The sequence below is a fragment of the Priceomyces carsonii genome, assembly GCF_900007245.1.
Source record: "Priceomyces carsonii strain CBS4050 genome assembly, scaffold: Debaryomyces_carsonii_scaffold_5, whole genome shotgun sequence".
NCBI lineage: Eukaryota > Fungi > Ascomycota > Pichiomycetes > Serinales > Debaryomycetaceae > Priceomyces > Priceomyces carsonii.
The window spans coordinates 35,838-48,068 of record NW_026946678.1 but is presented as its reverse complement, the minus strand read 5'-3'; the positions used below and the strand labels follow the sequence as shown (position 1 = coordinate 48,068).

The 12,231-nt window shown below is 36.1% G+C and overlaps 6 protein-coding genes across 6 annotated transcripts; 3 read left to right on the top strand and 3 right to left on the bottom strand.

Annotated features, from left to right (window-relative positions):
- Positions 1–104: 104 nt before the first annotated feature.
- Positions 105–1,685, bottom strand: PRCAT00004321001 (uncharacterized protein; the record flags this gene model as incomplete). Its single annotated transcript, XM_062954308.1, has 1 exon — positions 105–1,685. The coding sequence occupies one exon, from the start codon at positions 1,683–1,685 to the stop codon at positions 105–107; it is 1,581 nt and encodes a 526-aa protein (XP_062811024.1).
- Positions 1,686–2,455: 770 nt separating this feature from the next.
- On the bottom strand, positions 2,456–3,688 carry PRCAT00004320001 (TauD/TfdA dioxygenase family protein; the record flags this gene model as incomplete). Its single annotated transcript, XM_062954307.1, has 1 exon — positions 2,456–3,688. The coding sequence occupies one exon, from the start codon at positions 3,686–3,688 to the stop codon at positions 2,456–2,458; it is 1,233 nt and encodes a 410-aa protein (XP_062811023.1).
- Positions 3,689–4,733: 1,045 nt separating this feature from the next.
- On the top strand, positions 4,734–6,524 carry PRCAT00004319001 (fungal specific transcription factor domain-containing protein; the record flags this gene model as incomplete). The annotated part of the gene is made up of 1 exon (XM_062954306.1): positions 4,734–6,524. The coding sequence occupies one exon, from the start codon at positions 4,734–4,736 to the stop codon at positions 6,522–6,524; it is 1,791 nt and encodes a 596-aa protein (XP_062811022.1).
- Positions 6,525–6,581: 57 nt separating this feature from the next.
- On the bottom strand, positions 6,582–8,261 carry PRCAT00004318001 (MDR family MFS transporter; the record flags this gene model as incomplete). The annotated part of the gene is made up of 1 exon (XM_062954305.1): positions 6,582–8,261. The coding sequence occupies one exon, from the start codon at positions 8,259–8,261 to the stop codon at positions 6,582–6,584; it is 1,680 nt and encodes a 559-aa protein (XP_062811021.1).
- Positions 8,262–9,426: 1,165 nt separating this feature from the next.
- Positions 9,427–11,166, top strand: PRCAT00004317001 (uncharacterized protein; the record flags this gene model as incomplete). The annotated part of the gene is made up of 1 exon (XM_062954304.1): positions 9,427–11,166. The coding sequence occupies one exon, from the start codon at positions 9,427–9,429 to the stop codon at positions 11,164–11,166; it is 1,740 nt and encodes a 579-aa protein (XP_062811020.1).
- A 372-nt stretch (positions 11,167–11,538) lies between these two features.
- Positions 11,539–11,763, top strand: PRCAT00004316001 (uncharacterized protein; the record flags this gene model as incomplete). Its single annotated transcript, XM_062954303.1, has 1 exon — positions 11,539–11,763. One exon carries the CDS (start codon positions 11,539–11,541, stop codon positions 11,761–11,763), a length of 225 nt encoding a protein of 74 aa, XP_062811019.1.
- Between the last annotated feature and the right edge of the window lie 468 nt (positions 11,764–12,231).

Genomic DNA, 12,231 nt, shown 5'->3' with positions numbered 1-12,231 from the left:
AAGTATGACGGGAATCTTTTATTATATCTAATTGATAGTGCTAGGTCTTATTTAAGTAAACAATAAAACACTATTGGTGCAAAAATTAAAATGCAAAATAGTGTTCAAAGCTCATTTTCATTTGGTTTCTCCTTCTTCTGAGACTTTTTATAAAGATAAGTTAATGGTACCAATAAAATCAACATCGTTGCATCTAACGCAATGTTGTAACCATATCCTTTCTTGTATTCAGGTGCATCAACGGTCTTCCAAACGAACAAAGGAACCCAAACTGAAAAAGTATTTCCCAATGTATTCATAGTGCTCAAAGTTAAAGCCCTTTCTTGAGAGTTTTCAGAACATATTAGGTTAGCCCAAGAATACAAAACAGCAGCAATGCTATCGGCCGTTCCTGAAAGAAAGAATGCCAACATAATCCCTCCTTTGGAGATATTCCATATAACCAATAATATTCCTGCTATCAAATTCAACACTGCAACATAAGAAATAACGAAAGGGTGGGAGTCCTCCCATGAATCAACGACAATTCCATTCAATAATGAGAAAAAAATTGTAACTGCAGGAATAACCGTAGTTATCGTGTTTATCTTCGAGACAGAATAATTACTTGCCTTTAGCCATAGAGGCAATCCGTTATTTGAACTAATTCCGTCTGCTTGGGAAAAAAATATTGCAAACACAACCAAAATCCAAAATCTCCATCCCTTTAAAGTTTTACGAATGACCGAGATTGTCAACTTATCATTTGTGCGTCTTCCTTCTCTAATCATTCTTAATCTTGCTAATTTGAGTTCATCGTCAGTCAATAACGACTTTCTGTTTATTTTCTCGGGGAGTCCAGGAATTGTAAAAAAGCCGTAGGCTGAAATAGGAACTGCGATGATGAATGCTAGAACATATAACCATTGCCATCCTTTGAGGCCAGCCTTTCCACTTAAATGAGAATATGCAGCTGTCTGAATGTAGCCTGTGGCCATACTTCCCGCTTGAGATGCAACGAAGTATATTGCAGATCTAATAACAATTTCGGATTTCTTATACCACGAACCCAAAATAAATTGCACGGTGGGGAAGAAAAACGAAGACAATAATCCAATACAAAATCTCAAAGCATACAACTGACGATAATTCTCAATTTTGAATATGAACAATGTAAAAAGAGCCCAAACGATATCCATAGCAGGTAAATAGTAATTCACTGGTATTATCGTGGCTAGCATGGTCAAGGGAATTTGGCCAACAATAAAACCTGCCATGTAGCATGAACTTTGATATGTCAATTCATTACCATACATACCTAAATCCTCTTTCATTCCAGACACATATGCGTAACTCACTGCGCTTGAATCCAAGGTTTTCACAAAAGACGATAAAAATAGGTATACTAAAATTAATAAATCTAATTTGAGAACTAAACGTTTTTCTTTAGCAGTATCCGTAGGAGAGAACCATTTGTACCATGGCTGAGGAATAACTTTAATATTTAGGAATTCTATATCTTCTTCCGTTAAATTGTCTTTCAAGTCTTCCGGAATGTCAAATTTTGCTAATAAATCTCCTTCATTACTTATTTTTTCAAGGCTGTCATTTCTTTCACTTTTCGATTGAGAAATGACAGCTAATTCCTCAATTTTTTTGTCCAAGTATTTAGTCTCCTCGACAACTTGATTTGAAATACCCTTCATTTATTTTTTATTTTAAAATGTATGTATAGAAGTCAAGTCTACATACCTTTCTTTAAAGCTTAAAAATTTTTGCAATTGCCTGAACGAAAAAATATGCCCGAAATGAAACTGTGGTTGCGTTTGGTATACCGCAACCACACGCGCGCATTTGAAATTGTAGATCGGTATGCGACTTACTTCTGAATGGCAGATGCGCTATATTCTTTAGAGAACACAATAAAAATACTCAAGGGTAACGCATTTGCTTGAAAGCACCTCAATGCTTTGAGTATACGGTAAACTAAGTGAGAGCCATTATATACGAAAGCTCCATATCGAAACGTGGTAGATGTAGACATATCGTGATAGAGTTCATTTTAAGAAAATAGAAAATATATAAAAAATATGGCGATTAGCTTTTTACCTCTTAGAGCCACTTGCATTTGTCAAGTCGAAGCGAAATGAAAGGCGATAGAGGCTATAATATCTAGATATGGAAAGAGTCTGTTTACAACTCTGAAACTTCATTCTTCGACTAGGGTGCTTTCATATGAGACTAGAATGAAACCACAGATTCATCAACAAAGCAAGAGTGACTCTGAAAAAGAATACTGAAAAGAATTCCAAAAAAAAAAAAAAATCTCATGACGATTTTTTTGCAAGGTTTTGAAATACGTTTCTGAATAGTATGAGCATTACATCATTGGAAACGTTTTATAATTGAGCTTTCGAGTTAAATAAGTATTGGCAGGCTATTTAAAAAGGTTGTTCACAAACGGAAGCAGAGATAATTAATCTAAAGATAGACCTAAAGACTCTCTCTGGGACTTGGAATTGGGATCATAAAATGGAACCTCGGCCAAAGATGATACCCTGGTACCATGTCTCGGCTCTTCGCCTTCATAGTCATAGACAGCGAAGTGTTGAGAAACTCTATTATCCCACAATGCTGAAGTCCCTAATCCCTTCTTCGAAGGCTTCCAGTTAAAGCGAACCTGTATATCCAAATTCTTCTCAAATACGCCAAACAAGTATTCCAAAATAAGGTTGGACTCTGCTGGCTCTAAACCAACGATCCTTCTCGTCATAGCACGGTTTACGAACAAAGATTTCCAACCAGTTGCAGGATGAGTCCGAATGATAGGGTGCTCTCTTTCTATATTAACCTTTCCTCTCAAAGGATTTTCAGGGTCAATATACTGGTGTGCCGAAATATAAACTGCGTTCTTATTCTCCAAAAATTCTTGAAGGCTCTTGGACAACTTATCATAGGCAGCGTAACCGGAAGCCCATAAAGTATCTCCTCCAACTTCAGGTATAGCGTCGTTGTGTAAGTGTGTTATTCCTGGCGGTTGCAATTCGTGCGTCAAGTCAGTGTGCCACCGACTGGTCCCTGAATTTAAAGTTCTTTTAAAGCTTTTGAAAAGGCCCTGCTTTTTGAAAAAATCGGGCCATATAACAGTGATACCCTTAAGACCAGGAACATGAACTTGTTGAGCGTGCTCTTCTACTGTTCCCCAGTATCTTCCTAATTCCAATTGCTTTTGAGGAGATAAATCCTGATCTCTAAAGAAAACCACGACACGTTCAGCAATAAGTAAAGCGAGCTCATCTTTTTGCTGATCAGTTAAATCACTTAGTTGAAGACCAACAATCTCGGTACCTATGTGCTTTGTCAAATGCTTCACCTCCTTTGCTGCCCCAAAGAGGGACTTCTTTTCAGGGTCCGCATTTTTACCTCTTTCAACGAAAGGATGTTCTTCATTTCGAATCCTCTCAGCATCCTTGATGAATATCGGTATTTCCTCTGTAGGAGGTCTCTCAGGGTATCCTTGAGATAAATCAATCGCATACTTTTGTAATCTTTCACGCGTTGATTGTGGAAGGCTCTCAACCAAAGAGTCTGCAAATCCACCCTTGTATGAAGACTTTGGATCTGAGGACCCAGGGATCAATTCCGCAATAATTTTTAAAACTTGTTCTTCATTCTGGTCATTTCCAGAATGTGTTGCTGATGGTGCCATATTCTTTCAACGGTAATGACTAAATCTTTAATTATTTCGCAATTGGATTCAACAATATAATGTAACAGTTGAAGTATAAATAGTAGATGAAAAATGTGGCTCTTAAAGCGTTAGTAAGCATACATTCCAATATTACCAGCTTTCTTTTTTCAGGGGGGGGTTATCTCTGTGGCATGATAAGCAAAAGCGATATTCAGATCGCCACAGCTTGTCTGCATAAACTTTTCTCGCTGTATCAAGGGTTAATTTGTACGATCCTCCAAATGGCTAAAATTTACTACTTGCCCTTCCTTTTCAAGTTTCAAGGCTGAGACGAAGAGATATCCCAGTTGTTAAAGCCTTTAATAGAGATTTGAAATTAATATTGTCCCATTATTCCTTACTTTTATTACATTTATTCTTGCTTTGACATTTATTGGAGGCAAGATGTTTCGAAGTGCTTCAAATTGTTTTTTAGCTTCCCCTGAGCGATCTTTAAGTTGTTAATAGTAGCTTGAGAAAATGAGAAATATCATCAACTGATAAAGCTTTGAAGCTGATAAAAATATTTCCAAAATTCAGTTTAATATGGCTACGTTAGAACCAAATTCCATTGGTAATTCGCAGAGTTAGAGTTCGCCTCAATGTAGAAATTTTATTTTATGTCGATTTCAATTCATTAGTCTTGTTCTTTAGCGAGTATTTCATCATCATTACAAATTTTGGATCGACACATCTGCATATAATTATTGTTATATCAAGAGCAAGTGCGCAGATACTTTTGTTCCTTGATATATTGACGACTACGATGGAAATAACTACTATAAACGACTTTCCAAAGCAATGTAGTAAAAAACGTAAGAGAACATTCTTTTCGTGCATTAATTGCAAATTGAAGAAAATAAAGTGTGATCGAAAAAGGCCAAAGTGCAGCTCTTGTCTTAGTCGAAATCTTGAGGAATGCAAATATGATTCATCTGTTGGCAGTAGCTTCATTCAATATCGAGACCCCTCAAATAAAGAACACGAATTAAAGAGAGAACTGGATAGCTATGGACCGATTCGGATGGATAGGAAAGTTATGTATGAGCAGTTGGTAAGGAAGAAAAGGAGAACAGCATATTACGGATTAACAAACTTCCGTCCAATTGTGGGAGAAGATCTTCTTTCAAACTTTAAGGAGTCACTAAGTAAAAAAAGAAGGCAATGGAAAGTAGAGCATAAGAAAGGTAATAGAGCTATGAAGATGATGCAAATTGTAAATTTCGAATCAATCCCAGAATGTTTTCCCTCCTATGAAAATACTTTGTCTTTATTAAATCGTTTTTTTGAAAGTATATGGTACAGGGCATTTCCTTTGATAAATCAAGGTACTATCTTAGGGGATTTTATGGAAATATTTCAGAACAGTAATGGAAAAGTGACTGCTCGAAATATGGAGCAGGTTCAATATTCACGTATTGCACTAATAATGCTTTTAGTCGAATATTCGATACAAGAAGATGAAATAGAGGATAAAAATTTGTATGATGTAAGTGATAAACTACTCAACCATGCGACAAGCTTGTTATTTCAAGGAAATACTTTAAAATTTTCAACTGTTCCTACATTGCAAGCATTGATACTATTGAGACTACATAAAAAATATAATTTGAGAGATAATGACGGAGGAGATGGCTCAAATGGGACGCTTTTGCATTCTTTATGTATCAATATGGCAATAAATATGGGATTTCATCGAAGCATAGATTCCTTATATGCTGCAGAGAGCTTGACTGCAAGAAGAACCATAAAAAAAATTTGGTTATTTTTGCTTCATATTGATGCATTGAATTCAGTAGACATAGGAATCCCTCTCCATATTCACGATGACTACTTTAATGACACAATATTCGAGGAGCAAAATTATATGCCGATAGATTTTATAAAAACAATCAGATTTTGCGCTGCTAAGCTAAGTAAACTGGAGGTGGTTGTTGGCGATTTACTTAGTTGTATACAGATACTTAAAAAGTTCATCCGCTCAGCTTCATCGCAATCAATATTACAAGACTTTTATGCTAATAGCTTAGAGACATGTGATGCTGAAAAATACAAAGACATAGTTGTCCGATTTTTCAACATATTACCCCTGTTTTCTATTCTCCTGAATTGTTACCAGATTGTCTGTCTGGATAGGGAAAACTTTAGAGATGAATCTACGATGAAAAGGTTTCAATACTCTGTTACAAGGTATAACATGTTGATACTTGTATCTCTCGGTGGATTTTTATTGTCCTTGAGAAGGACATTCAAAATTTCAATTCGATCTCTCTGGTCTCAGATATTCTTATTAGGTATAGGAGCTTCAAAGCAAGTTTGTATAAGACCATTAATATCATGTGTGCAATCAATGACTAGATTCACCAATTTACAACTGGAAGGAAAGACATATGATTTAAAGATGTCCAATGTTTTAAGTTCTTCGAACCCGGAGGAGGAAATAATTGAACGAACTACATGTTCTTTGAATGATCCGATGGTCTTAAATAAGGGTATCGTATTCTTTTTACGTGGTGCAGTTGATACTCCTAAAGTCCTTTCTAAACATGCTGATGACTATGCTATTAGTATATTAGATTTTGGTTACAGCATATTTGTTGAGGCTTATACCAAAAAGTTTGAGCAATTCAAAGATATCAAAGAGAGCATTTCTATGGACTTCGAGGGTTATTTCAATATACCATCTAGCGAGGAATGCAACCTTTCGATCTCAAATCGCGAAGAGGATCCCCTGATTCTCATGGAGAGTATTCAGTGGACAAGTGACCATGTCTTAGATCAGTGGGATGATTATTTTTTATATGATCTTTTTTAATATTATTCAGGTATTCGGAATATAAAAAGAAGCCTCTTATAGTAATTGGAAGCTGATTTATTCATCTTTTATGTCTTCTGGGACCTTTGCATTTGTTATAAAAAGACTGGAAATGGTAGATATGGCTGCAAATCCAATACACATATAAAATACATTTTTTATTGCTCCCATGGCTAAACCTTTCACTATTCTTTGAGCTTGAGGCGAGAGAGATTCGATCGTCTTCGCAGAAGTAGTAATTTCTGAAGCACTAATAGCCGCGAGCTCATTCTTGATTTCCTTATTTTGGAGATGCATCACAGCATTCTTAAATTTATTTTTAAAGGAAGAATTGAAAACAGTATTTGCCAACTCCGAAGCTATGGTACCCAAAAATGCCCTTAGAAAATTATTAAACGTAATAGCACTTATTGCACCACCAGCGATCCTTGGTGCTGCTAACTGTACCCCCATTATTCCTGATTGAAATTGTATTCCACCAATAGCCCCATTAAGTATAATTAGTCCGATTTGTTTAGATTTCGACAGGTCAGTCTCTAAAATGCTCGTAATTCCAACGGACACGGGAAATAGTATGCTGCTGAAAACTATGAATGGTTTTACCAACCTCGTTGTTTTAATGAGGACTCCCGTAATCACGGTAAATGAAACCATAGGTACTATGATCGGAAGTAGATATATCCCAGACATCCATGCGCTTTTTCCTTTGATCACTTGAAAATAGGTGGCTAGATATATATAGGATCCCATAAATGATCCGTACATTCCTCCGACAGTAAGACAAGCCGCAATCACTTGGTAAGTGGCCACAACTTCATAAGGGATTATTGGATTTTTTGACAATTTAAAATTCCAAATAAAGAACACTATTAAAGTTGAACCCCCGAAGACAAAGCAGCAAACTACTGCCACAGAATTCCAGTCATAACCATTACCAGAACCTAATGTAACTGCTAATAAGGAGAGTATCAACCCCGCAGTCAATAAGAATACTCCTAGATAGTCAATTTTCAATAACTTTTGTTTCCAATTTCCAACAGGCTTCGGAGGATTATACACAAAATAGAGACACAAGAGGGATATCCCACCGAGAGGTAAATTGATATAAAAACACCACCTCCATGTGACATGAGTTGTGAAGACTCCTCCCAATAATGGCCCTCCAACGCTTCCTATCGCGAAGGCTGCACCCATTCCTGCCATAGCTAGTGGCCTTTTTTCCATTGGAACTGTTTCAGTAACTATAATAAAGCTTAGAGCCTGTATTCCTCCGGCACCGACACCTGCCAATACTCGACCTCCAATCAACACATTCATGGTATTAGCCAAGGCACACATTAAGGAACCAGCCTCAAAGAGAACAATTGCGACGTAAGCTGCGTATTTTCTGCCGAATATGATTGAAAGCTTTCCCCATGTAGAAATGAATACACTCATACTCAACATGTATCCTGATATGAGCCATCCTATTTTGTCAAATCCATCAAATTTATTACTAACTTCTGAGATTATTGTTGATACTATCGTCAGATCTAACGCATAAAGGAAAATCATAAGGTATATCGACAGCAAAGCAAACGCCAATTTTGATCCTTTTAAATAATGATCTTCCCTCTTACTACCGTCTCCAGCGTCTCCCTCGTCATACTTTTGCCTCATTTTAGTGCCGTTTTCTTGATCAGCCGTCTTCTCTTTTTCTTGAGATTGTGAATCACTGCTGTTATCTTTTAGAGACATCTCGCTTTTTAGCTATTGGTATAATTTCTTCAATAGTGTGTTCAAATTTGATGGCGATATGGTTGGCTGTTCATGGTGGGATTATATGTGGTTGCAACACCGTGAACGAAAACAGTTTTCTCCTAGCCCCATTTGGTAACTAATCCCTTTGGGGATCTAACTCCTTTGGGAATCAGTATATTGTCCCCAATTCGTAGCTGATCAACTAATCATGAATATTAAACATTAAATGACCTTAGACTTACTCCACAGGGTTGGGAAATAAATCTTATGTTTTTTTCAGGTACGCTAATCGGGTATTTTCTTTTTTCTTGGTTTCAAGATATGGTCTAAATCAACTTTTTTTTGTTACGTTTCACATTGGTATAGCGGTACCTATTCACGTGCTCAATGGCCAAAGTCCTGATAAGTTCCAGCTTCATGTTGTAGCACTAGCTGGTCCCAAAATAACCAGTACCCAATCGTAAGGCTAAGGTTCATTTAACAGATATTAAGTGTTCATGTATAATACTAGACCCCCTTATCCATCTTAAGTCTTTGTCTGTCATTACTTTTTTTTTAGTATTTATGAGAACAGTGAAGATAACGGCATAAGAATTAAGTGAAATTATTTGCAATTTCTTAATAGAGCTTAAAAAAGATGCTCTAGAAAATAGAGAGCTGAATAAATTGAAGCTCCAATATGTTCAGATCCAATTGCAAAGTGAAAAGAGAACCTTCTTGATAACCGGCTTACTTCATTTTGCCGGTATCTGAAAAACTGGAGTAAGCCATGCGATACCTGTGGCTCAGGATTATGAAACTAAGTTGGAAGTTATTCTTTCACTGTACGGAATCCCTAGAAGAGAAAACCACTCTTCGGGCCATTAAGCGTAAAGTTTAATTTGGATTGAAGTTTGTGCTCTCGAATCACTTCTTATAATAGTAATAAGCTGTAACTTTTTAACTATTCGCGAGTGCAGGTTTTTTTTGGGGCTTAATAGGCATTTTAAATTCAGCCACATATGATGCTCATCTGAATTTTTGCCAATCAGAATATTTAAGTGCTCCACTTGTGAGTGGAGCTCAATTGAGTTTTTCACATAAGGCTTTGTCGGAAACAGCACAAAGGGTCCATAAAAGGACCTTTTTGCTTGAAATTTTATGATTTAGCAAAATTGTAATTATGACGACTCTGCAATACAAAATAGAGTTCGAAAAGGGATTTTCTCATGATACCCAAATAGAGGAAGAAACAGAAGGAGACTTAGGGCTGTCTTCAGAAGGAAATGATTATCAGCAAGTTCTTATTCTCAACAGAAACAACAAGGAAAGCGTCACATTAGTCAAAGATTGGACCGATGAAGAGGAAAGAAAACTTCTTTGGAAGGTTGACTTGGTAGTTATGCCTATTCTTTGGTTGGGTTTTTTTGCACTACAAATGGACAGAGGAAATCTTGGTAATGCAAAAACTAGTACTCTTTTAGAAGATTTGCATATGACGCAAAATCAATTTAACGTTGGACTACAAATAATGAGTACCGGTATAGTAGTCTTCGAGATACCCAGTAACGTAATATTGCAAAAAATAGGAGCAAGATACTGGCTCAGCGCCCAAATATTTTTGTGGAGTATAGTTGCAATATTTCAATCTTTCTCAACAAATCACTCTCAATATGTTGGAACCCGTCTCCTTTTAGGAGTGTTTGAATCGGGTTACATACCGGGTTCACTTTATATTATTTCTGTCTGGTGGAAGAGATCGGAACTAAGTCTTAGGCATTCAATCTTTTTTACAGGAAATTTAGTTGCGACTGCTGTATGTCCCTTGATAAGCGCTGCTATTTTGAGAGACCTTACAGGTGTGCGTGATTGGTCTGGGTGGCGTTGGCTATTTTCGATAGAAGGTTTGGTATCGTTTTTTATAGCAATTTTTTACTTCTTTACGATACCCGAGTCACCTAACAATCCGTCACCTTTCTGGTCTAAAAAAATAAAATACTTCAATGATAGAGAGAGACATATTTTATCTACACGTATCCTATTAGATGATCCCAACAAATTCATTGCGACAAAAAATATACTGTTCAGTGATATTAAGGAAGCCTTTCTTGAATGGAGAATTTGGATTCATTGGACAATTACTATAATTAATACTCAGGCGACCACTGTAATATCAACTTATACGCCATCTCTTATCCAATCATTTGGTTTTGATGTTTTCAAAAGTAATGCTTATTCTTCCATTGGAGGCTGGATTTTGATTGTGGCAGTTTTGATTTTATCTTATATATCAGACAAAAAAGGACATAGAGGTCTTTTAATCCTTCTTAGCTGTATATGGCAAAGTGCATTATCAATAGCTTTGAGGACAATGCCACATGATTACCCAAAAAATAAGAAGTTTGCAATCATTACACTCTACAACTGTTTTACCGTGCAACATGTTTTGAATACCAGTTGGTTGAGCATAAATATCAAATCACCTGTAACTCGGAACATAGCCATGGCCATTATAATTATGGGAGCCAATACTGGTGGTATTACCGGTGGACAGATACTTCGTGGTGGCGATGCTCCTTACTATCCAAAAGGCTTCACTGCCCTCCTAGTTTGTCAGATAATAGTTACGATCGTGGTTGCACTAAATACCATACAATATTATTATTCTAACAAGCATCTAGATAATAAAAGTCATTCTGGTAGAACAGAAAAGCACATCGAAGAAGACGATGTCGCGATTACCAATAGCAATTGCAGCGATCTTGGTCTTATCAGGAAACGGGAGTTAATAGTAGTAGGAAGAAAAAAGTTAGGAGATGTTATCGATTTGAATGAACTTAGCTTAAAGTATCCCGATTTCAGGATCCGTGATATTGATCTTGAGCAGAAAACTGTCGAAAAAAAATTTAGATACTCGCTATGAACTTTGGCAAAGACATCTATTGAAAAACAAATGTCTGGTATAAAGTACCTGCAATTGACTATATGAACGGCAATAAGATATCTTGTTTGAATATTTTACGTTTCCTTTCCCAATTGATTCACTTTTAAAATTTTCCCACTTTTTTATCTTTTAGTAGCGAATTGTAAATAAAGAATAAAAGACCTGGAAAGTTGGTAAAATATTACTTATTTGTAAGTAGAAATGAAGGTAGCCTGTAGTTACAGGCGTCTTGTATTAATAAATAAATAAATTAATAAATAAAATAAAAGTCAACAATAATATGGACGTTAGTTACATTTAATCAAGAATAGGAATTATTTGATACACTTATAAGAAAGACTACCTACAAAAATGTTTTACTGCATTTCCTCTTGTTTATATATGTTTCTAATTAAGCATGAAGATGTCAAAAAATTAAACAAAGAGGGAAATATAGTAAAGCTACTGCAACCGTCCATGACAATTGACTGTGACTGCCTCAGAGAATTAGAAGACGTGGATGGTGGAAAGACAAAGAAAATTTTAATTCAGATTTGGATAATAAATTTTTGGGACATAAAATTAGGACTTGACTGAAATAGATCATTTTAAAGTATTCAGCTAATCGATGCTGATTTGTACCATAATGCTTGGTAAGTGATCAACAGCCCTATAATTCAATCTTATCATAGTCTTGAGAGAGTAGTAGTGTCTAGGATGGTGTCAACGATCTTTATCGGAGCTTTCTACAAAAGCTTTGAAATGGTCCCTTCACTATAGGTTAATTTACTTGACGTCATGAAGCTATTTTGATTTAGATTCAACCAAGAAGGCTCACGCGGCAAATTGTGAATTTTTGCTTCATGCAGACATGTTAGAGAGGTTGCACATGTTCGGTCGGACTGAGCAGATCTGATATCAGATCAATAAATTTGGCTGTCGCGCTAAATGCCTAAACTGGAAGTCGAACCGCATCAAGTTTAATGAACAACAACCGCAGCTTAGGAATCTCTCTAAAGGCATTCTAAAATATGTGAAAAAGGCATTTTATGAATAAGATATAAT